The sequence below is a fragment of the Corvus kubaryi genome, unplaced genomic scaffold, assembly GCF_017639235.1.
Source record: "Corvus kubaryi isolate FWS band 111438036 unplaced genomic scaffold, C.kubaryi_AGA036_p1.0 37385, whole genome shotgun sequence".
Classification (NCBI taxonomy): domain Eukaryota; kingdom Metazoa; phylum Chordata; class Aves; order Passeriformes; family Corvidae; genus Corvus; species Corvus kubaryi.
The window spans coordinates 23,881,145-23,906,839 of NW_024581127.1; the positions used below are offsets into that span (position 1 = coordinate 23,881,145).

Sequence of the window (25,695 nt, forward strand, 5' to 3'; positions counted from 1 at the left end):
CTGTTCGTATCATTTATATGGGATGTAGAAAAATGCTGAGCTAATCAAACAAAACCATCCCCAGGCTAGGTTTTTGCAAAAGGAAAATATTTTAAATAGAATCAGTATTTAACTAGGATTTTTTGATAATAGATTTTCCCTAATGATAAAGTTCTTCATTAGCCTACCAGAATGTAGGCAGTGAGTAACTTCATGCCATTAAGTAATCCCCTTCAATTCACATACCATAATTCTTGCTGTTATGTGTTTGCATGACCTAGATAGAGATTTAAAGCAGATAGGATGGTTTTTTGTCATTAAAACATTTGTGTCAGAGAACAATCCTTTCTGTGTTTAAAAAATAAATGCAGTAGTGTTATGTTGCAAAATTGTTGAGTAAAATTATTGGTACCATTGGCGTACATTCGTTTGGAACCTACTCAGTGTGGTCTGGGGTAGTCAGTAGATTTCTGAGACATTTTTCATTTTTTCATCTGCACATGGTGGTTTATTTTTTCTTTTTCTTTTGACACTTGCAGAGAAATCTTACTGAATGTTACAGGATTTTCTGTAAGAAGAAAACATATAAATGAGCAGAATGTTAATTAGGATTATACTGATTTGTTGCCTCCAGCTGGCTGGAAAGGTCATACTGGCTTATATTTTACTCTCAAAGACAAGACAACTTAAGGGAATTCATTCTATTTAGACTTCTAACCTATTTTGATTTATTCACTTTAGTAATTACATACTCTGTATTATTTCAATAAATAAAATAGTCATGTGCCACTGTATAAAATTAGACAAATTCCAGGCTAAGGAGACCAAACTGACTGTGACTATATAGAAAGGTTCTTCACAGTAACTTCACAAAATCTCAGGTTAGAAGCTGGAGGTTCCTGCAAACCTGGTGATCTGGATCTCAAGAGGATGAGTGAATGTTGCACATGGAGGCAGGAAAGCCAACTGAGTTCAGATACGTAGAGATTTCAGTCAAGGGTAAAATGCAGAGCTGGGCTGTGGAGCTGGCAGAAGGATCCTCTGCCATTGCAGTTCCTCCTGGCTTCTGCACTTTGATTTAGCAAGGAAGCAAAGCAGACCCTTGCCCTCTGTGTTTGCTGGTACCCAGCTGAAGGGGTTTCCTCACAGCAGATCCCCAGCTCTGTCTTGACACGGTTGTATGCCACAAAGGTTGTAGGGTTTCCGTCAGATGGTAGAGGAAAACATGCCACTAGTTTGGTGTTGACTGGCCAGTTAAATCCCCATTCTTCCAGTCAGCTAGGTAAGGACTATTGTATGCTTGCACAGTAAAAATGAAAACCAAGGAACTTGGTTTACCTGTGGCAAAAGCAAGGAAGCATGCTCACAAAATGGGGACATCTCTTGTTGTACCTACAGCTCCTGAGCTTTGGCAAACATAGAATAACACACATAGAATGTATGTTATTAGCATATACACTTGTAATAAAAGCTTCAATGTAAACAGCAAGTGTCTTAATATAGGCAGCATTTGAACATTTTCTTATTTGCAGCTGACATGAACCAGGACTTTAAAAAGGCTGAATCCTGATATAATGCATTCAAAGGCCAGCCTCTGATATTCTTCCACCCTACAGTATTCCCGAGGTTGTTTGGAGATAGCAGTGTGAATCATGTAATTGTCAAACACAGGAATGGAAGGTTATCTGAAAAATATTGTAATACATAATCCTTTGGTATATTTATTACAGTTCTCTGAAAGTCAATTAAATTCTTGCCTTAGGTAAGAATTAGAAATCTTTTCTCCAAAACTTTGTCTAATTCTTACATTAGTATCCCTCAGCATTACTTAAATATCTTTTCTTGCTCTCTGCTTTCGACTCACCTGAAAGATTATAGACAGCAATTCTGTTCCTCTCACTTTTTGTCTAGGTAAGGCCAGACTCCCAATCCAGTATCTTTTTCTCTCTGCTCATGAGACTGGCTCATCATTTTTCATACCAGAGTAGAGCTACATCATTGCATCTTTTTGAGCTTACAATTCTTGAATGAGATGTCATGAACAAAGCACAGTATTTAGATGATTATCTGTAGTATCATATACAATGACATAAACAACTGAATTTCCCATCATTTCTGGAAACATCTCTGTTAGTACAGTGTAAGGTTGCCCTTGGTTTTTGTATGGTCTCAGCCTGTATTAAGTGAAAGTTTCACTACTGCATATTCGGCTGTTTTTTACTCTGTTGCTTTCAGCCTGCAAGTTCTCAGTTTCAGCAGAGCATTTTGTTGTTAGTGCACAGCTTTACATTTTATAGTCCTACCTGTTCCCCCATGTCTATTTATGAACTGTGAAGGTCATCCTCTAACAATTTAATTGCCTCTAGGCAATCCAGTCAAATGGATCATTACTTTCAGTGTTTAAAAATCTGCATCAGTTTTCCAGTTTTGTTTTACAGTTTAGTGATCAACCCCTGGATTTCAATAGACTTCTGGAAGACAGTGGAATGAACTCCCTTGAACCATGTCTTGGGTCAGTGTAGCATCCTGCATATTGTGGTGTTGCCAGCTGTAGGAGGTAAAAAAGCATGTATCAGTGTCAAAACATGGTAGGATTTTTAAAATTTTATTTAAAGAAATGCAATACAAAGTGCCTTTTCCTAGTGAGTACTTTTGCACTTACTGCCTTCAGAGCTTCTTTCAAAATAAAAATAAATCCTGGTAATGCAGTTAAACTAAACATGAAAGAAAGGAAGCTATTCATTTAGAATGTGAAGAGATAAACAAAGTGTGATGGTTTTAATACAATATACTGTATATTGAAATAGTATTGCATCTATATTCCTTTTAAGATGGACCTATGTATATGTTGGAAGTGAATAAAAAATTTTGAATCGTAGCCCCAGTATAAAATCGAGTTTGTTAACTGTAGTATGTTAAAATACTAAGTATTTTACTACTCATTATAGTACCTGTCAGGTACTGGATGTTTATTCTTAATGACAGTCATGATTACTCGGCACAGTATTTAGATAAGAGTTTTGTGTAGAGATGGAAAACAATTGCTAAAAGCATTTCACATATTGCTGCAGTATGACACTTTATTAATGATGAAGGCAGATTTTTTTTTTCTTGCTTTCAGCAGGGTTGCCGAGGACCACTGAAAGAAGTCCAAACGGTTGGCACTCCTCTGAGAAGTGCAAAATATCAGGGAGAAAATCTCCTGCAGGTCTACGGTTGTCAGGCTGAGAGCAGCCATGCCTGGAAGGACTTTGAGCTCCGAGTTACCCATATAATTTCCCAGCAAAACTATTTGTCACTTATTGACAGGGTGAGAGAAATACCAAACTGTACTCAAGATTAGGCACTTGACTAATTTCAGTTCTCCCACGGATTTCTTGGGTTATGTCTGGCAGATAACAACCCTTTTTACTGTTTGTGCTGCAGGCTTGTTCAGTACTGTGGTGCTTTCTGGGTGTTACGGATTTGCTCTTCCCCAGATGTGCTGAGAGATAGGTGGGTGAAAAGACCTTGTTTCTCAGGTGGTCTGAAACTTGCTGCACACAGTGCAGGTGCCTACCAAGGCCAAAGTCAGCTTTCTCTCTGGGTAAAAGAGATGTCAGCCTTGCTGCATAAGGGACCTCAGCCTGTAACTTTTTTGGTTCCCCTACCTCCTTAGCATGCCAGGTGCATCCAGGAGAGGAGTTCTCACACAGCAGGTCTTTCTGGTACCCACAGCTGTTTGTGTCCTTGGTGCAGCCCCTCTTCTTGACTCCAGTGATGCAGGCCTGTAGTTGAGCCTCCTGTTCCACAGTTGCTGGTCTGTCTCTCCAGGTTCCTGAATGGCAGTGCTAGCAGGAATATCTGTGGCAGTAGGGTTTGGGCTCTCTGACCCGTATTTGCCCTGTTTAGCCCATTTAGCATTTCAAAGTAACTTTCTCTTCTTCCAGCCATGTTACTGAGATAACAGGCCTGCATACCCTGACACAAATTTCACTGATTTTCGCTGGCCTCCCTTGAGACCTCACTGCCTCTTCCTGAGTATGCTATCCATAAAAGAATTTCTGTATTGAGAGGTATTTTAGCACAAGTCTACAGGAGTTGATGAGCTTATTACCATGTTAATCCAGTCAAAAGATGTCTGTAATAGCAGTTCTGCTATGGTTTCTGGTCTGTACTTTGAAATTTTGGTGGTTGATGGTAGATGCCTTCAGTTTAGATTTGGGAAAATGTCCTTGAGAAAATTAATCCCCACAGTACACATTGATTTAATAAGCCTAAGAATATCCTTGCAGTGGAGACACAGAAAATTAATGTGGATAAAAAACCTAGTTGATGGATATAAGCAAAGCTGGCTTGTTCTTGAGTGAAAAGTATCTCAGTTCTTTTGGGGATCCACACAGTAGTATCCCACAGACTTTGACCTGCATACGTTTGTTCCATGGTGCATCCCAGCTCATCCATAACTGAGTGAGAAGCTCAAATTCTGTCTGACTTCCATGTAGAGAAGGAGGGCTGTGATTTGCTGAGTTCTGACAGCTTCAGCCTGGAAAGTGAGCAGCCAGAGTGAGACAGGCAGACTTCCATTTTCCTTATGACTAGGGGCAGGTGAAATAAAAACTTGTCTGTATTCTGTGTTTTCCTCTTTATAATACCCAGTTTTATGCTTTCTAGCAAGACAGAATCTCTCAAGATTCAAGTGCACAGGCAGTTAGATATATTATTCATGTTTGTACACATTTTACTTAAAAGTGAAATGCAAGTGAAACGGCTTGGCAGGCAGAGAGATTAGTCACTTCACAACTTCCATAGGTTTTACAAGGGGTCTCTAGTTTTATGACAGATCAATACAAACACACAGATCTAATTTCCTGTGCAGTCTGGAGTACTCTGGGGGCTGTGGCTCTGAATTTCTGGCCTGAATTTGTGGGCTGCAAGAGAGTTTCCAAAAGACATCATTTTGATTTCATCGCAGACTGAGCAATGCCTGTGTCTGTTCCCCAGAGTGTGCTTTGATCCCTCACAGTGTTAGTAAGATGTTATGGGTATTGGGGATGTCCTTGTGCACGTTTGGTTGCAGGCTTAGTGGCCTTAGTACTTCCTGAATGTATAAAAAAAGACTTCATAAAAGAGGCAGCCACAATATTTTATTTAAAGCCACAGGGACGCTGTTGAACCACCACTTCTTTGGAAGCTTTAGGATTTCCTCTGCCGTGCACCAAGAGTTTAGTTGAAGTCTTTCTATCTGGCTCTGTGTTCTGGCATCTCCTCACTTTGACTACAGATATGGCTGTGGGCAAAAAATTGGAGATTATCACAGTGATGAGAACTGATATCAGGAGCTGCTTTGAAGATACCCCTTCTAAACATTTTTGAGATGGCAGAATTTCTCCTCAGCCACAGCTACCAAAACAGAAATATCTTCATCCTATTTCCAGTATGACCCCATGTTTTAAAGGGTAATTTAGCTGCTGTGAATATCAAGTAACAGAACTAAGTGATTTCAGAGCTGAAGCATAAATAGAAAGAGGAACAGGCAGCAGTGAAATGCTGACACTTCATGTGAGACTTGGCAAGCCCAGCTGGAAATGCTTGTCCCAGCAACACACTGCATTCACAGAGTGCCTTCAGGATCGCCTCTGTGTACAAAGTTGATATCCTCACTGACCTATTTTATTTTTTTGCTGACAGTGCAAAGGCAAAATTTTAATATAAAGGACATTTTAAGTAGGTTTTCCTGGGTGTGTATATATACACAAATGCCACCTTATGCTCATTTATTTTGTAACAGATCGGGTGTGTAACTGACTTGTAAGTTTTAAATTTCAGTGGGACTTAAGCTTCTAAGTCACTGAGATGCTTTGGAAAATGTGATCTTTCAGTAAGATGCCCATCTACCATGCTGTAGACAGGTCATGTGCCTATGTTATAGAACACTGAACTTTGAGACCTCTGGGAGGATACGAAACTTCTATTTCAAACAGAAAGGGGCAATTCTACCTGCCAGTGGAGTACCTAGGATGTCCCTTGAGAAGAAGTGTGAAAAACCTATGCTCTTTGGCCACCATGAATTGTCCTTATCTTTGGCAAAACACTTCTTTTGTCCATTTATGTTTGTCACAAAGGATGTTGTGACTAGTTTTCCTTGGAAATAAGTAAATCTTTCTCTTACAGATATATATGAAATTTGTGAAAGAATTTTAAGATGGCAGGAACCACCTGCAGTGCTTTGCCTTTCTGCAAATAGCTGCTAATTTTCAAGGGATCTAGTATAGTTTTGTTCAGAGTTTACCCAAATTTGATGAAATTGTAATAGTTCAGTGAATGCTGCCTGGCAGTGCTCAGTCTGGGATAGTCACTGAAACTAAGGGTGTATGCAAGGTGTAACACAGCAGTAATGCATGAGCATGCCAGAACTTCTCAGCAGCAGTTGAGCATGCTGAGGCAAGATGTGCACTGTGCCATGACTAATTACTTCATCAGTGTGCATTGTTCAATAATTAGTAAATTCTGATAGGAATTTCTATTTTCAGTGATCTCTTCACTGGTGTTTTATTCTTCCATTTAAAAAAGTTGTTTTATCCAAAGCATTGTGGGCAGCAGGTTGAGGGAGTTGATTCTGCCCCTCCACTCCACTCTGATGAGACCCCCCCCTGGAGTGCTGTGTCCAGCTGTGGGGTCCTCAGCACAGGGAGGACATGGACCTGTTGGAGCAGGTCCAGAGAAGGACCCTGAAGATGATTAGAGGGGTGGAACATCCCTTGTGGAAACAGAAAAACAGACTGAGAGTGTTGGGGCTGTACAGCCTGGGAGAGAGACCTTATTGTGGCCTTTCAAAACTTAAAGGGGGCTTGGAAGAAAGATGGGGAACAACTTTTTAGTAGGGCTTGTTGCAATAGGATGGGGGTAATGGTTTAAACTAAAAGAGGTCTAGATATAAAACAGACTAGATATAAAGAAGAAAGTTTTTGCAATGAGGGTGGTGAAATACTGGAACAGGTTTCCCAGAGAGCTGGCAGGTGCCCCATCCCTGGAAATATTCAAGGTCAGCATGGAGGGGCTCTGAGCAACTTGATATAATGGAAAATGTCCCTGCTCATGTTGGACTAGATGACCTTCAAAGGTCTTTTTCAACCCAAATTGTTCTGTTTCTATGATTCTATGTTTCTATGGTTCTATTATATGTACATCTTCGTGTGTGTGTGTGTCATTGTTTCAGGAAGGTTAAAAGAGGTGAATGAGTGGAGTGCATTGTGAAAGTGTTCATACAATGCTGTCTGTTTAGAGTGTCAGGGACCAACCTGTTCCTTGCACATATTTTAAGCCTTGCTACGATAAACGTAGGAACTATATAGGATGTACTAGGAGCTGGCAGATTAATTATTCAGAAAATTATCAAGAAGAGCAGGAAGCTTTCAGGTTTTTTTCATTCATAGAACTCAAGATTGGATAATGCTTTGTGAGATCTATGTTAGCCAAGCACAGACTACTGGACTTAATAGAGGGAAGTAGCTGGGTGAGATATTTGGACTGTGGTTCAGTTAATGATATCCTTACTGTATTCATCCAGCAGGTTGGCCTTTCCTGGGGTTTAAAAGGAAAGCTAATTGTGCAGGCACTGTCTCATAAATCCTTACCCACTGCTTCAGAAAAGAGGCAAGGAACTTCAAAATGTATAATGTCCCTGGTGGAAATAAAAATGCCCCTGTTGATGAAAACCAAAATGCAAGTTTCATGTAGCTGCAAGAGCAATTTCCTCCCAAGTTAGTGCCTGATTTTTCATTTCTAGGCAAAAATTTAGATTTTTCCAGTATCATGAAAGTACCTAATGGCATCTCAAAAATAACATTGTTCCAAATAGCTCTGAACACGTTTACTGCAAAGCAGGAGAAATGTGTTCCAAGTTATCTTGTTCCACACTATGTAGGAGGAAGGCACTTCTCTTTGGAGCAAGAGTCCCTTCATATTGTCAATTAGAGCAACTCCTGTTTAGACAAACGCCCAAGAAAACTATTCTGGCATGCATGCATGCTTGCAAATACAGCCTTTATTTGTTGTAAGCATGAGTAAGAGCCATGGCTATAAATTTGTAAATATTAAAGGCTTGCGCGTGCCTGTTAACCTTCACAGGCAAGTGCTCAAATGCTCTGGATCCCACTCACATGGTTTTCCTCAGGTAGGGCAGACTGTGGCCCCACATGCAAAGTCTGGCAGGTAATCTTGAATAATATATGGAATTATATATGGGTGATGTATTGGTGCACACAAGATTGTTTTCTGATGTTAAGCTGTTAAGTTGCAAAAAGTGGGTCCATGTTTCAAAGGCTTGTTGAATCAAGGTGTCCCCCCATCACCCTTTGTTGTTTGCCTCTCTTATCCCCCTTCTCCCCTCAGACTGGTCAGGGTTTGTCAGTCAGCTAATTCGCCTGAACAGCTCTTGAGAAAAACTTCTTCTAGTGATAAAAATGTGTTTGATGTCAAGTTAGGTCTTTTCCAGTCATCATGCAGACTAGCTGACGTAAAGTGACTAACATTACTTAAAGGGAGAACATCAAGGACTTTGGTCAAGAAGCCTGTTTCTCAATGCCAAGGGATAAAGAATTTACCACTTCACTTGAGCATTGGTTCCAGTGTATAATTGTATTCACTGGTACATTTTATTCCTTTTTATTCCATTTGATTTGGCTCCTGATAAATACTTCTGAGCACAGACGCATTTTTTAAATTCCTGCCTGAACTTTTGATTGGCACACTGCAATATATGCTCAATAACTTTACCTGAGGCTTCTGTGTTGTTTACACTAGTTACAGTGTTAATTTATTGAGCTACTTCTCCTCCATAGAGTTTCATTTTTGACACCACCAAAGAGAAAATCTGAATTCCATTTGTGTTCGTTATTCCAAATAAATAAGCCTGGACATAATTCACTATGGACATAATCGGTATAGACTGCAGAATAAATTCCCACATTCATTTGGAAATTCAGGTTTGGTAAGGGTTATGTGGTTATGTTTTCTTTGACTTAATGATTTTGTAGTGTCTCAGCAAATTTGGATCCACTTTAGCAAGCAGGTAAAAGTAATTCAGATAATGAAATATCTATGAGTTTTATGAATATAGACAAAAAGGTGTACAGAGACATCCCATAAATTGTCTGAGTGAGGAAAAAGATTGTAGAGAGGGAACCTGTGTCTTTTGGCATGACAGAGGAATTGAAATATTTATAAGCCCACCAACTGCAGGAAAGCCTGCAGTCAGAATTTAAGACATAAATGCTCATTTCTGGGGCTCTTGACTGATGACTTGTCTGTGAGATGACAGTACTGGCATACTCCTATGCAACATGTGGACAAAGAATTTTGTAGAAGGGATTTTCCCACCTGTATCAGATGAACTCCATCCATTTAGACTTACACCACTGACTGAAAGCTGGGTTGAGCTGTCTACATTTGTATTACACACTTTTTCCTGTTTTGTTCTTGCAGGTTATTGTGTGACGTAAGATTGGATGAACATTAACAGAACCTGGAATGTATTTTAATTGTAAAGCTCCATCAGACATACTGATAATTGCATGTTCTATAATTAAAACTGTGAATGCTTTATTTTCTAAGCATGGTGACAGCTGTTAGAGCACATCTGGAAAATATGCTCTAAGCAAAAGTATTTTAGCTCAGAGAATTTCATAATGTGTGAGATATTTACCAGCATTTCTTTCCAGAATAGTGATCTGATTGATCCATATTTTTAATATATAAGTCTTGCTTTTTTTTTTGTTATGATATTTGCAAATCTGGTTTTGAATTCACATCCCAGATTGGCCATTCCAGTGTAGTTCAAGGCTAAATGCTGCAGAACAAAGCATTGCTTTGCTACTACTTTTAGGTAGAAGCCTACAGAAGTCTTGTCTGATGCCCTAATAATATTTCTTTCACTGATTTCAGCCAAGTATTTTCCCTTTTTATGTTTTTAAGAAGAAATTATTGTTTCATACTGGAATTTCATTGAGAGAGAAGTTTCTCATACTCCTGTTCTGTGCTTCTTGAGGCTCATGTTAACACCCTTCTGTGCTATCACCCTTGTACCCCCTACAATTATTATAGCATTACTCAGGACTCTTTGCAGTCAGCTAGAGTGTTTACAAGGTAGGACCCTGGCCACTTGGAAATGAACAGCAATGTTTCTGTTTGTGATAGGAGCCCAAGCACTGCGGTTTCTGTGCTTTCCTCAGAGCTGTGGTATAGACATTATAAACCCAGGTTTTCTGATGTGATTCATTAAAATGGAAGAGGAAAGCATAAAAATTCAAACAACTTTTAAACCCTCTGTCAATTTATTGCTAATGTTGCTTATTTTGTTTATTTGGGAAAAAATGACTAAACATGAAGATGCAGAACTTCAGTAATACCTCAAGGTATTACTCTAATCAGGATCTTGCATTCTGACCCAAGCATCTCAACCAACTTGCTTTCAGGATGATCAGGGAGATTTTGCAAGCAGAGAGCATTTGTCAACAGATGCCTAAGAGGGAAATCAGTTTCCTTTATTTGGAGTAGGAGGCAACCTTTTAATGATAGATAACATTGTGTTGGAGCAGCTTCACACCTGAGTTTTAAATCATAAATGCTATCCTTGTTGTGCAGTTGGAGGCAAAATGCAGTTACCTAACCAAGGGCGAAGCTACAGCTGCAAAAATTAATGAGATTAAAAAAAAAAATCTACAGCAGTGAGCCTATAAAATAATACGGAACACATTAGTGTTAATGTTGGAAAATTAATTCCAAATTATTGACAGTTTAATTGACCTATGGGAAGTATTTTAAGGGACTTAGTGTGTTCTTCTGTGCTGTTCTTCAGTTTTTTAAACTTCTCCACAGGGCATAAAACAAGTTTTTCCAATTATGGGGTTTAAAGTTGTAACAAATGGTTGCTGTGGGTTCCCTAGTGGTGAGATGCCAGCGCTGGATGTGTGACTGGGACTCTTCCTTTTCTGCCCAACACCTGCAAAGCCCATCCTGTGAGCAGGGCTTGGGTGCCACTGCTCTGCTCTCACCCCAATCATGCTGGTTACAGAGGCTCTTTGCAAATGATACTTAGAAGGTGATTTGACCCCCAGGCTCCGACTGCACGAAGAAAAGGTCATTAAGGATCGGCGACACCACCTCAAAACGTACCCGAACTGCTTCGTTGCCAAAGAGCTGATTGACTGGCTGATTGACCACAAAGAGGCCTCCGACAGGGAGACAGCCATTAAACTGGTGCAGAAATTACTGGATCACAGCATTATCCACCATGGTAAGTGCAGTATCAGCTGCTAAAAAGTTCTAAGCTGAATTTATTGACTGCTTTGAGACAAAGGGAAATCTCACTCCTGCTCTTCAGCCAGGTATAGGACAGGTAGGATCCTTTCCCTGCCAGAAATGGAGCATCTCCCTTGAACTGCTATGCAAGGTCACCTGTGTCCTGAAGGAGATGAGAGCCTGAAGAGGTGTGGAGAGGTGTTCCCCATAGCAGGGGGGGAAGTGACTGGAAACTGTGATGCAGCTTCCCTATCTCAAGAGCTGCTCCAGCTGGATCGTGTCCCCCCTCTCCCTGCTGCCCTCATTTCCCTGCTCTTAAGACCACAGTTCTTCAGCTGAAAAATCCATCTGAAAAATCAGCCAGCAAAAAAAGAGATCATTTTTCTCATGTGGATTAGTTCTCTGGCCCTGGCCCTCACAGCAGCTGCACAAACATTAGTGCTGGTACAGCTGCAAGAAAGTTAGTGGTCCGGCTGTGCCCTAATTAATTTTCTCCTAAACTTGTTGTCTGTTTGAGATCTGTTCCTTTCAGCTTCTTGAATAACAATTCATGCTGATCAAAAGGCTTCCAATTCACTGGTAGCATTTAGTTGCCTTTTGGGGCACAAAGAGGCTGGGAAGCACAAGAGCAAAGAAGATCCAAGGCGTCAATTTCAAGCCTATAGTATTACCCATTTCAAAATGGCAAATGTACCATTTGTTGCTTTTTTAAGAGAAAACTGAGTGACTATGAACAGACAAATGTTGACTTTATGCAGAGGTCATTGTATGTGCAGCAGTGCTGCTGCTGTCTGCAGTACATTAACAACACCTTAATTAAAGTCAGAAATGCACATATTGAGTGAGTGCCACTTCTACAGCTTCTGCTTGGCTATTAAATGAAAATTCTGGGTTGTTATGGAAACTGGGACTCACGGTAGATAGTTAAAGAATAAAGTAATTATAGGGTATTCAAATCTGTCTACTTAATCCTCTGTTGAGAAAATGTCAGTGAAGAGTTGCGTGGATGCCTGAGTGACTTAATTTAATTGAGCAATAGATGTTTTATTGCTGAATGCTTGTTGAAAGTTCTAACTTTCCTTCAAGCGTTTTCTACCCTAGGATCCAATTGCAAACTCTAGAAAAAATTTTATATATGTGTGTGTATATATTAGAAATGGAACAGGTGTTTCTTGAAAATGTTCATGTATTGCACTGTAATAAAATAGTTTGTGAAGTGAGCTTGGGCAGGTAAATTCAGAGAGGTTCCATCAGGTTCTGCAGGATGCTCAGAGCATTCTTTCAAGTCCCATGTCCAGTGGAAGAGGTACCACTTCCTGCTTCTGTGGTGCAGAAGGTCCCCCATGTGTGTGGGTTCACAACTCTGTTAGGAGCAGATTGCTTGGGATAGCTTTCCCATCAGTTTATGCCCTTGATGGGGCTCTGTTCCGCATTTACAAGAGCCCATGATCAGCTGCTGTTTTACAAACCTAATCTGGCATTTCTCAGTGTGCTCACGTTGTACCTACCATTTGCTAGCTGGCATGGCAGAGCAATTGAGACAATTTTAAGAGGGAAGAAGGCTTTGATTTTAACTGTTTCTTTAGGAAGTCTCAGGTTTCCTACAGCACTGCTAACTGATACAAATAACTTTAAGAAGTTTGGCAAACCTTAAATTATTGGGCATTCTACTCTAGTGGCCTTTTAAACAAACAAGCCAACAGACTGTTTTCATCAAAAGGTTTTCTGGGTATGCAGCAGATGGATGCGCTTTTGCTCTATATGTTTGCAGTAATACTCACAAAACTAATGAACACTTACCCCCTCACTCAGAAATTTGGTTACCTCTCTGAAGGTTTCCTCCAGCTTCTTAGAACCTGTCACGATCCGCTAATACAAGCAGGGGTCGTGATGGTTCGTTTGTCGATCTCTGAGTGTAAAAGGACACAAGGGATTTCAGTTTTAATCAAAACAGTGCACCTTTATTAAGTGCTCACGACACGGTAATGCAATAGAGGGGAGAGAGAGAGAGAGATAAAAAAAACCAAAGTAAAATAGCTACCAACGGATGAGACAAAGTCCTTGTGGTCTTCTGCCAATAGATTCGTCTTCTTTCCGTGGGGAGATCTTGAGCTCAGTTATTTCAGAAAGTCCCTTTATAGTCCTTTTCAGAAGTGAGGGGCAGCTGGCCAAGAGGTGGGGAAATCTACAGCCGTTGTTATGGGGCCCGTTGCTTTGGGAAACAGGTACAGGACAGGTGTACAGGACAGATGTACAGGATAGGTGTACAGGACAGGTCATTCCTTTCCACTTCAGCACAGTCCTTCCTGGGCAGCAAGAACGGCGCAGTCCATTGTGACCTGCACTAATTTCCTCAGGAATGCATACCAGTTCCCAGCGGGCACACCCGCAGGCAACACTTGGCAGACTCCCCACCTCAGCCAGGCCAGGACTCCTGTGTTCAGTCTCTGTCCTCGGTGATGATCGTGAGGCAGATGAGGGATCTTCAGACCATCTCTTACAGAACCGAGTAAAGTTTGTGTGCTCAGAAATACAGGGGGTTAGACTCTACATGTGCTTGCTTTGAAGTTCAGCAGTGGTCCCTGCTAAGTGGGTCCTCAACTACTTAACATGTATGTGAAGGGGTTTTTTTTGTTTAATTATTTTATGTTTCAGTCTGTGATGAGCATAAAGAATTCAAGGATGTCAAACTGTTCTACCGCTTCAGAAAAGATGACGGGACGTTTCCGCTGGACAATGAGGTGAAGGTGTTCATGAGAGGACAAAGACTGTATGAAAAGTATGTTGCATTCAGTATTCATAATGTGTTGATAATAGTGCCATGTGAAGCAAATTATACTTGTCAATCTATTTTTGAATAGTCAGAGGCTCTCAACTCATGCAGAAATGGGTCTGGGCAATTCCATTAGTTAGGGGTCCTTCCCTCTCCTGTTTTTCTTTTCCTTTTTTACTATATTCACTTGAGGCATTTTGTTTAAAATCTGATGCCCCAGGTTATAAATACATCCTATATGAGAATTCAATGCAAATTGAAGCCCTTGAAATCTGTTCTGTAAAAATAATTACAGAATTATTTGTCAAAATAATTCAAATAATTACGTAAATATTTGTCAGGGAAAAGCATAATCATAATTCCTAAAACATTAGTACAAAATGCATTGAACAAGCAGCTACATGTTTGTGGAGACTCCATATCTACAGCTTCACAAGGAGTACAATTTTAAATCATAGGTGAGATGAATCCTCAGTGTTCCAGTCTGCAAAGTTTCAACATCAGAAAAGTTATGTTAAAAGTAATTTCAAAAAAACCACCAACCCAACCAAGAGCATCTAATTACGACTTTAAACAGATTATTATGCTGAGATACTGAATATCCCACTGGATTATTTCTGTCAACTAACTAGGTATCTTAACCATACTTCCTAATATAAAATTAAAGACATTTTTATTCGGGATGTAGAGATTTTGACATGGTACTTTCAAGCAGAGAGAATAAAATGCATGCTGGCATATGCTAAAAATTAATGCAAAGTTGTGATATGTTATTTACCAAAAAGCTTGAAGTATTGCTCTAGACTGAATGCCACCCACTCTCCTGCTTGCTTGGAGCAGAAGCATGCAGCAGCCAGGAGAGATGCTGTGTTTTCTCACTGAAGGGAATTTGTTTCCTTCTTAGAATAAAGCACTCAGGAAACTCCCAAGTTTAAAAGCTGATAATAAATATTATTTTCAAGGTTAGCCAGCTCTGAAGAGCAGTTTGGTGAAAGAGCAGTAAAACCAAAATATAAACAAATACTTGTAAATGCCACTCCGTTTGTTGCACCCATCATATAAAATTCCTCGAGACACAGTGACTGTGACTATTATATTATAAAAATATAATAAATTGTATAAGACACAAGAAAATGCATCACTGGAGAAAATCCTCTATTCTATGCACTGGGACAGCCACCTCCAAACTCTTCTGTGCCTTACTAAGCAGAATGTTTGCTCTTTAGACTCAGTGAGCATGCAGTGCCTACAAGCCTGACCCATACTCTGAAAAGTAGATTAGAATGTCTACAGTGCTTTTTTGGTCTATATTTCTATTTCAGGTTTCCATAAGAAAAATAATTTTTTGTTGGCGTGGCTGATGTCAGTCTTCTGCATGAAAGGAGCCATGGTAGAAAGAACTTTCTTCTACCAGTGTCTGCTTCCATCGCCATTTCTCTGAATGGACAATTGTCTCCAAACCAATGTCTGTGATCCAGTTTGTCTAACACTGTACTAGCAGAAAAATGTTCATAACTGTAGAGATTGTTCCCACCTTGGCAAAGGAGTTAGTGCCAAAAGCAGCACCTGTATCTAAATATAACTGCATCCTCGTGAGGTGCTTGCTCCTAGGCAACGTATCTGAAGGGTTCAGAAACTTTTAAAACCAGCCCTGAGTGCTAAATATAGTATAAATTAAAAATACCTGGCATTTCAAAACCAGTATGTGACAGTCAAAGCTAGTCAAAATTCTCCATGGATCATCAGAAGTATTTTATATTCATGGGAGATAAGAAGGCATACCTGGACAATCTGGACTTCACTTTGCTTATTTTAGCAAATCTACTGTGCAGAGATTTCAGATTCTGTTAGTTCCCTTGTCCATGCACCTTTATTAGCAACACCTTCACTGTTTCATTGGATACACTTTAAACTCAAAATCTAATGCTGAAAGTCAGGAAGAGCTCTGCAATGAAATGTGTGATTGTGTAATATATCTGTTCTATCAGTTTGCTGATAGTGCTGAGAAAGAAAATATTAATTCAGTGCTGTTAAAATAATTACTAAATGGCAGCAACTGGAGAAAAGTATTTGTGCACAAACATGAAGTCACTTACCAGCATATTCAACTTGTTTATCAAAATGTCTATGGGCCCAATTGCAAGAGAAATGCAGCTATGCCAAAGGAAATCTTTCTCAATCCAACACATTTTGAAAATCTGTGTCTAATTTTACAGGGTTTGCTGATCTTCACTAGGCTTTGCTAATTTAAGATGGACATTGTAATTATTTCCTGCTCTTTTCCACTCTCTGCATTAGGGCTGGAGTAGCACTATGTTCAGAAGCGAACCTAGTTTGTGCTTGCCAAAGTTGCAGACTTGTTACCCAACACCAGTCCATGCAGATTTGTACCCTCAATGGGTAAAATGAACAAAATATTTCAGGAGGATCAGCAGGTTGTTACATGGGAAGAGGCATGGATGTCTTAGGCAGGTTTCTTGCATTCCGACAGCTGTTTTGGGTAAATGCCATGTTCTCTGCCCTGGGCCATGGGACCATTAGGACTGTCCCTCTGCTGAGGAGCTCCCTTTCCTGTCTCTCTTCTGCATGACCGTAAAGGTCCTTGTAACCTGAACTCTCCTTTCTTGTGGCATTACCCCCTTCACCCACTGTGGACATCTTTGGTGGCTGTACCTGTGAGATTAGAAGATTTCAAATCAGTCTCTGATTGCATTCTCCCTTCATTTGCACTGAAAATCATCATTCAGTTCAGACTGCCTGCACATCATTGCAAACTTTGGTAATCTTTTCTGTGATCATGCTTTGAGGTTCAGGTTTATACCTAGAGATTAAAACTACTGGATTTCCTACAGTCTTGTCTGAAACTGTTGAATAGTTTATAAGATCTAAGATTGGTATCTGCTTTCAAGCTCTACAGGACTGACCAGAAAGATTGAATGAGATAAACATGTTTCCTGTTCAACAAAACTCTGCCTGCAAATCTTAAATAAATCCAGCACAGACCTTTCATAGCTTTGAAAAAAAAATCACGTTGTGCAGGCATCCTATTTTTATGATGTTTGCAATTCTCAGTAGAGTTTGGTCAGGGCACACAAGATTGTTGTTTCTGGTGCAGTTGTGTTTAGGAGCTATAAGTCATTTCATGATGCTGATATCAACTCAGATTTTTGAACCAGATTTCACAGTGAAAGAAGTGCAGATTTATGGTTTTAATTTCAGGAAATCTTTCAGATAATTTGGAGACTGCATTCTTGGAATCACTTCCAGTTTAACTCATCAGTGGTTAAGTTGCATTTATCCTCTGGCGCAGTTACTTTGATAAAAACAATGTTAAAGATTTCTTTGAAAAGGAGTTTGAATTTCACTCTTTGGCTAAATACATTCCTTTAATGCAGGATAACACCAGTTTTAACAAATAATATGTTTTGATATTAATAGCCTCAGGTTTTTTTGAAACAAGGAGAAGATATAAGAATAAGAGGCAGTTTCCAGTTCTAGCTAATGAAAGACTGGGGTTTTTGATTGATGTAAATTGGTACAGTTTTGTTGACAGCCATGGAGTTACAGTGATTTACTTCAGTGAGTGATGTAAGTCGATGGACTGCTGTGTCTGGGCCTCTTAAACTGGCAATTTGTCGTGTCTGTTTGTTCACAAGTCCGAATCCTTTGCAGTGCTATTCTGGGCTTATGCAGAAGGGTGTGAAATGTCAAACTGAGTGTTTTTCCACTTGATATTTTTCCAGATTTCTTTTGTGTCTCTGTAAAAGTCTAACAGTTAGCATTGCCTTTTCAAGGACCTTTCTATCTGCAATTTCAATGAGCTGGTCAACTAATTATAGACTCATCAAAGAACAATTAATGTAATCCTAAGGATTTTTTTATTTGGTGCCTGCAGAGCCTGGGTAACCAGTTCTGGGTAACCATGCAGCAGATGGTACAACAAGACACAAGCTTTGGGTTTGCATTTTTTTTCTGAGGCGTAAAAAGCCTGGTGAACAAGACACATTTAAAGATAGTCCCTTGGAGCATAGTCGGTCTATATTAGATGTGGTTAGTGTGGGACAAAATGCTGTGGGACGAGATGCTTGTAAATTAAACTATTAAGAAAGAATAAAGTCTGCAAGAGTTCTGGAGTCAATACTTTGTCCCCTGTGGCTCATACTCTTGCTTTTGACCTCATCCCTGACTTCAGCTAATTTTAACTTTCTCAGTTCTTAGTCAGCTCAGAGGTGCTGGCAATGACACACCATCTAAATGAGCAGTTCATTGTGCTACCACTGACATGCAGCTGTGGCTGAGCAGCCTTTGCCTGGTTTGATGATCTGCTACCTGATGGTCAGATCCAGTAGGTTCAGGCCTCAGGTTAGTGCTCATTAAAGTCAAGAGAAGAAATCTTTTGGATGAAATAACAGAGGCTGGACCCTGTTAAACCTGTTCACTGTAATTTCAAATTAAACTTCTCTCTGTGTCCCTATGGCACAGATTTTTCTGTGAAGTGAAGGAAGTGAAGTTATATTCCATAATCTCTGGACATGCTGTCAGGTTAAGAAGCAGATGGCTCATATATGGATTTACTTGAATTTCAATTCCTTTATCACAAGGGCAAAGATGAAGCACTTCCAGAATATGCCTGTTGTAGTTCATATGTGCCCTTAATTTCAAAATAGTTGGTGAAGGGAGGGGACCTGTTAATCTTACATGGAAAAAATAACCTTTCCATTCTTGAACTGTTACTCTGAAAGTCTTACCACTAGTCCTATTATTAGCCTATAATAAATAAAATAGTTATGAAAAAAATAAGGCTAATAAGGATGCTGTGGTGCTCAGTCTCCCCCCCAAAAAAGTGGAATTCTGCATTAAAAAATTTATTCTCATTTCTTCTTTCAAACTGCCTTCTCTTTCTAACTTCCAAACTGACTTTTGCATTAACAAAATATTGAGGCTTTTTCATTATTTTTTAAAATACTGTGCTATTTGCATAGATACCTTGAATAGAGAAGAATTTTATTAGTATCCTTCAGCTACTCACATGCCAATTGCTAGGAGGTTTAGGGACATCTCATGATGTTCCTCTGACTGGTGTTACACAGAGCCAGATGAGGCACAGAGAACTGTGAGCCTCAGATGTTAAAATGTGTTCACGTTCATGTGCAACTCACTGACTGCAGCTGCATCTCCAAATGTTGGATGCACAATATTTATCAGCTCCCAAACTGCAAAACTACCTTTTGTCCTCTTCTTGAATTTTTCTGCAGCTGTTTTAGAGCTTATGGAGAGAATTTTCAAAGTCAGCTAAATGACTTCAGGGCATAGTCCTGCTAACTGTAAATATTAATTAGGAAGCTTCAAACACATTAGTCACCTTCTGGTGCTTTTAGGCTAATTTTTTTTTCAAAGGTGATTATACAGTAACTTTTAAAGAATGTAAAACACTAAATAGGGGAAATGCAAAATCTAAAAATCTTATTTTCTTTTAGGGAAAAAAACAAGAAAGCATTAACTTCATACAGGGATATAAAGCCTAAATTTATTGGCTAAGCAGTTATAATTCACTTCCTAAGTAGATTGATAGCTTGAGGAAAGATTTAGTAAGTGAGTGAAAGCTTCATAGACGTTTGCTTAATATCAATGAGATTTGCCAGTATAGATTTGCTTTTCTGAAGAACCATTTTCCCTACCGATTTTCCCCTCCACCATACCAGGCTGATGAGTTCTGAAAATACCCTTCTGCAAGCCAGGGAAGAGGAAGGAGTCAAGTACGAGCGGACCTTTGTAGCATCGGAATTCATTGACTGGCTGATCCAGGAAGGAGAGGCCACCACACGGAGCGAAGCGGAGCAGCTCGGCCGCAGGCTTTTGGAGCATGGGATTATACAGCATGGTGAGAAATCTACTGCCAAGTAGTAAAAGCTACACTTACTGTAGCACTTTTTTTAGCTCAAATCACGTGGAGGGGCCATTGTCTTCCTGATCATGGTATGTTTATGTTCTAAATAGTTTCAGATAGGATTCTAAGTAACTGTATTTAGTAAAAGGGTGGCTTTTTCAAAAGCTCATTGTATTAGTTCTGAAAATGCTTCCTCAAATGCAAGATATGGATGGAATTTGAAACTGTTTAATAAAAACTTAAAGATATGGATACCTTGAAGTATCCATATGCTTGAAGTAATTACGTTGTAGAACTTGCTATCTGCAATGTGTGTAATTGAGGTAAATAGCTTTTTAAGGATCAAACAGGGATTAGAGACATAAATAAGCTAAATTCTGTATGCAGGATAAAAATTTCAGGTTCTCTGTATCTCCCTATTTGTAGACAGAACAGAGCATAGTCTGATGCCAGACAAGCAACTTTCCCTCTTGGGCATGTAGCAGAGTTGTTACAGTATGTTTGGGCAAGAAAGAGGATGTCACTTTTGGTTGAAGCGTTATTGTATTTGTCCTGGTGGTATAACTTCTTTCAGGCAGGAATCAAATATTTGTTCATGGTCCAGTATAATGTGTCTGGCAGATCCACCTTCACCAAGAAGCTCCTTCTGTTAAGGGTGGAGGAGACAGAGTTTTCTCTCTCTGCTGCCCCAAGGGTGAAGAAATGAACATCCCTGGTACTAAACCCCATTTTACATGTTGTCATCATCTGTTCTCAGTGCACGTTGCCCTTCTGTGAGCAGGCATTTCCCACCATAGGAGTGGCAGTGCCTCTGGGGGCAGTGAAGGGGTGCCAGGAGATAACAACAGAATGGCAGAAGCTGTTGCCTACATTACTTAATGCACAATGGGAAAGTAACCAGATCCTGGTGGTCCGAGTGTTGTTACATCAACCCTAATTCTGACAGAGAGCAAATTGATGATATCAGCAGGCTGTTAGTATACAAGGTGCTAGATTGACTAGGTAGCTTGTTTCTTCACGAGAAAACCTAGTTTTAATAATTGAGAAAAATGGGCATGTAAGTGACCTGCACAGTTCTGTCATGGTTCTAATCATGTTCACATTAACTTGCAATTACTAGGAGCTACTTCTGAATGTTTACAGTGATCAGCTTCCAGTTCTATAATTACTCCTGTGCTTCCTATGATTTATAGGGTGCCAACTGCTCAGAGCTTGATGGACAGGAAAGGTATGCCACCCCTCCTCTTTACAGCAGCAATGATTTCATTCCTATTTTTACTGAGCATTTTCCATATATTACATATGTGGTAAACTTTCCTTACCCCAAAAAAAAAAAAAAAAAGAAAAAAAAAGAAAAAGTGAGATTTATGCTGATACAGATGTTTTTGCAGAGGAAATAAAGTCAGGACTTAACATTTGGTACAAAGCTGGGTTTTCTTAGTTACTGAAATCTTTGCAGAGCTAAGAAAGTCAGGATGTGGCTTTTCTTGCAGATCAACCATTGTTTCATTAAGTGAGGCAAATACTCAGCAGACCATGTTTTCAGGGAAGTAACTTTGTCCCTGTGAAGCCAGGTTTCAGGGGGCCAGGTTTCAGAGTGAGGAGCAGTGGCCCTGCTCCTCTCTTGGTAGCCTTGGCCATTCTGCAGATGTGTCCCTTGCCCGTCCTGCTCCTGGAGTCAAGAGCATGTGAAAAGCACCTTCTTGGAGAGAGATTTGAATCTCGTGAAGTAAAGACAGGGTTCTGGGAACTAGTTTATTGCTGAGGAAGTGGTCTTCTCACTTGTCAATAGCAGGCCATTGCTGCAAGGCACAGTCCTCTTCCTCACCCAGTTTTTATTAAAACAAAAGTAACTGAGTGGGGATTTCACAAGGACTTGATGGGGAAGCTGGAAGTAAAGTAAAACTGAATGATGTGCTTGAGATTTATCTTTTATGAGTGAACATGCTTTGTGCCCACTTTCAGTGTGTGAAAGGAGATCTCATCCCTTTCACTGCAATAATTTGTCTAGATAGTGTTAGGTATGTTGATGTAAGTAGTAGCAGAATTAACACAGAGCTGGTTTGGGTTTCATCTTAGCAACTGGATATGATCTGAACTTTGAAGGTTCATGTAATGCTGGCTTCCTCTAAGAAGGGAGCTCGAAATGAGAACTTCCAATACAAAATTAGGGATATAAACTGTAAAATGGTAGGAGTGGTATTCTCTCCCTGGCACCCTCCCACTCATCTTACCGAGTTCTAGATCCAATTAAAAAACTAAAGAAAGATATTTTTCTGTGTCTTAGTACTGTAAATTCATTTCACCATACTGTGCTTCCTTTGTTTTGTCTCTCATCAGCAGTACCAAAATGTTACTTGACACTAATTGGCATCCTTGTTGGCAAGAACCAGCAGAAAAACTCCACTGAACAGGAGTGGAGAATAAAACATTTCCTGTTCTAAAGGCAATCTTTTCCTTGCAGTATTGTTTGATATCCACAATACAGAATGAAATAAAGCTTGCTGTATTGTTCTTACGAAGTATTTATTACCCCACCTAATGCCATGGAAAGTAATAGAAACTGTTGCATCAAGTTGCCAATCTCAGTAGCAATTTTCCAGCCACAACCAAATTATGCAATTCATTTTTACTAATACTGACTTTCATTTCAATTACTCAGAGAAGCTCTATTCTGCAGCTGAGGCACTGTATTCAAAATGGCTTCCTGACACATTTTTCTTCACTTTAATTGGTCAGACACAAACCAGGTTTCACACAGGAAACAAACACCGATGCTAATTTTGAAAAGGAAAACAGTGGTTTAAGAGGAGTTGTATAAACGCGGTAAAAGCATCAAATTCTCAGTTTTAAAATAATCTTCCTGATCTCTTTAGACATATGTAACTACACACATTTCCCCTGCTGTGCATGAAATGATGAAATGTACTTAAGCGCTGAATTGCTTCTTGCCAAAATCTCACTGGCCCACACAAATCACTGAGATTAGCTCCACTGGTTGGAGCCTGGTGCTAATAATGCAAAGTTGTGGGTTTGATCCCCATATGGGCCATTCACTTAAGAGTTGGACTCGATGATCCTTGTGGGTCCTTTCCAACTCAGAATATTCTGTGATTCTGTGAAATCATAACCCACAAACCACCATTTTCACAAATAGGACCCAGATTTCCTTTTCTTTGAATTGGTACCCCCATGTAATATGGAATAAACATTGTACATTTCTTGAAGGCATGTGTTGGGATTGTAGTTGCCAGTAGTTACTTGGCGTTTGTGAGCACTGATGGCCTTCATCCAGAATATAGGAATAAAGATTGTGGGAAGAATTATAAATTTGGTGATGCACATACACTAAAGGCAGGGACAAAAGGTGCACAGAACACATTTCTCAGCTGTAGAAAAGCCTGTTTCTAATATGGTGAGGTATGTACAGCTTGGAAATATTAATAGATAAAAGATCCAGGAGACTGGATCTTTCTTAGTTCTTCTTCAAATGGACATGGTGGGGCAGATTAGCTACTGTGGTCAAAATTCACATGCAGCAGGAGAAGAAGATGGGCTGGGGGCAGACAGAGGACAATGGGAGCATCCACACATAGCCCTTTCTCAGTCTGGAAAACAGAGATAGTGAGATGTTCAAGGATGAAAGAGGGTATTCACAGAGCTCTTTATGGAGTTATTTTTGGCTCATACTTGTTTATGGCCCTTGCTGCAGAACTTACCTTGCAGCTGCATGCGCCACAGCAGCAGAGTGCTGCTGATATGATAGGCAGAGCCTTCCTGTCCTCCTCCAAGGACTCATTGGGTATGGAAGCTTGAGGGATGGAGAAACATCTGCCTGCCTTGCAGAAATTTTTAAAGTCTGGGATCTCCAGTAATAAATAGTTTAAATTTTAAAATCTGGTTAATACTGTTAAGAGAAACCAATGCTGTCTTAGGATAGCATCTACAACTTGCAAGATGAATATTTGCATTTCCTTCATGGCAGCAACCAAACCTTAGCACATTTATGAATACTTTTCAATATATTGTAGAATGTAAACACACAGGGATTGCTTTGTACCACAGACGATACAGTGTGTACCATTAAGCCTGCAAAAAATGGGGATCTGAGCAGCAGAACTCCTCATGCCAGATAACATTCTGTCTCTTTTGTTGCTGTGGTTTCCCAAGCTGCTTGGACCTTCAAGTTCATGTGCTTGGTGTAATTTCTTCCCTGGCATCCCCCCAGCACCTTCCCTGAGCAGTGACCACAACACAGTTCAGCACGAAGAGTTTTGCGTGGCTGTGCACTCTATTCCAGGGGGTTGGGATCCAGATTCCCAGGCTCAGACCAGCAGCAGAATAGGTGTGGTGAGTTCTCAAAAGGTTTTGGTTTCCTGAATGACTGAGGGGTGGAAGAGTCTCTTTTGGAGATGACAGGCTAGCACTTTCTTTGAAACACCTGGTCTGCCTAGACCAGTGAAGCCTTTGATACTGTTTCCCGTGGCGTTCTCCTGCAGAAACTGTATTCCCGTGGTGTGGATGGGTGCACTCTTCACTAGGTAAGAGCTGGCTGGATGGCCAGGCCTGGAGTATTCCCCAGGGCTTGGTATTGGGGCCAGGGCTCATTACTGGGGCTAGTCCTCTTAATTATCTTTATTAAGGAGATCTTTTTCAAGGGATCAAGGGCAGAAAAGGTGATGTTGCAGATGACAAGAAGTTGATTGGGAGTGTTGATCTTCTGGAAGGTAGGAGGGCTCTACAGAGGGATCTGGACAGTCTGGATTGATGGGCCAGGGCCAGTGGTATGAGGTTCGACAAGGGAAGTGCTGCATCCTGCACTCGAGTCATAACAGCCCCATGCAAGGAACCCCATCCAATGCTCCAGGCTTGGAGATGAGTGGTTGGAAAGCTGCCCATTGGAAAAGGAGCTGGGGGTGCTGGTTGACAGCAGCTGAACATGATCCAGTGTGTGCCCAGGTGGCCAAGAAGGCCAATGGCATCCTGGCCTGTATCAGAAATTGTGGCCAGCAGGACCAGGGCAGGGATTGTCCCCCTGTACTTGGCACTGGTGAGGCCGCATCTCAGATCCTGTGTCCAGTTCTGGGCCCCTCTGTACGTCAGAGACACTGAGGGGCTGGAGCGAGTCCAGAGAAGGGCAACGGAGCTGGGGAAGGGTCTGGAACACCAGTCTGATGAGGAGCAGCTGAGGGAGCTGGGGGTGTTTGGTCTGGGGAAAAGGAGGCTCAGGAGAGACCTTATCGCTCTGTACAGCTCCCTGAAAGGAGCCGTAGCCAGGTGGGAGTTGGTCTCTTCTCTCAGGTAGCAAGTGACAGGGCAAGAGGAAAAGGCCTCAGGTTGCACCAGGGCAAGTTTAGGTTGGATATTATGAAAAATTTCTTCACAGAAAGGGTTGTCTAGAATTGGAACATGCTGCCCAGGGAAGTGGTGGAGTCACCATCCCTAGAAGTATTTAAAAGATGTGTAGATGTGACACTTAAGGACATGGGTTAGTGGTGAACTTGGCAGCATCAGGTTAATGGTTGAGCTTCATGATCTTAGAGGTCTTTTCCAACCTAAACAATTTTATGATTTTGTCAGCACTAGGATTTTATGATGGTAATAAATAGGTGGTAAGATGCCTTAGGCATCATGATATTAGTATCTTTGGCCTCCACCCTCCTTTAAAATACCTTTCAACTTTAAAAACTTCTGTTGACATAATTGCACTTGGTCAGACCTGGTGTGTTCAGGGTAGACACATGTTCTGGTGGTTTAGCACAGAAGCAGGTGCTTA

The 25,695-nt window shown here is 40.5% G+C and overlaps 1 protein-coding gene across 2 annotated transcripts in view; it reads left to right on the top strand.

Moving 5' to 3' along the window:
• The window catches only part of DEPTOR (DEP domain containing MTOR interacting protein), a 79,884-nt gene that overhangs the window by 15,264 nt on the left and 38,925 nt on the right, over positions 1–25,695 (top strand). For both annotated transcript variants that reach the window (XM_042035890.1, XM_042035888.1), the window contains exons 3-5: positions 11,076–11,254; positions 13,915–14,038; positions 19,735–19,913. In XM_042035890.1, the coding sequence (XP_041891824.1) occupies positions 11,076–11,254; positions 13,915–14,038; positions 19,735–19,913 (482 nt within the window). The remainder of the gene's footprint in view (positions 1–11,075; positions 11,255–13,914; positions 14,039–19,734; positions 19,914–25,695) is intronic.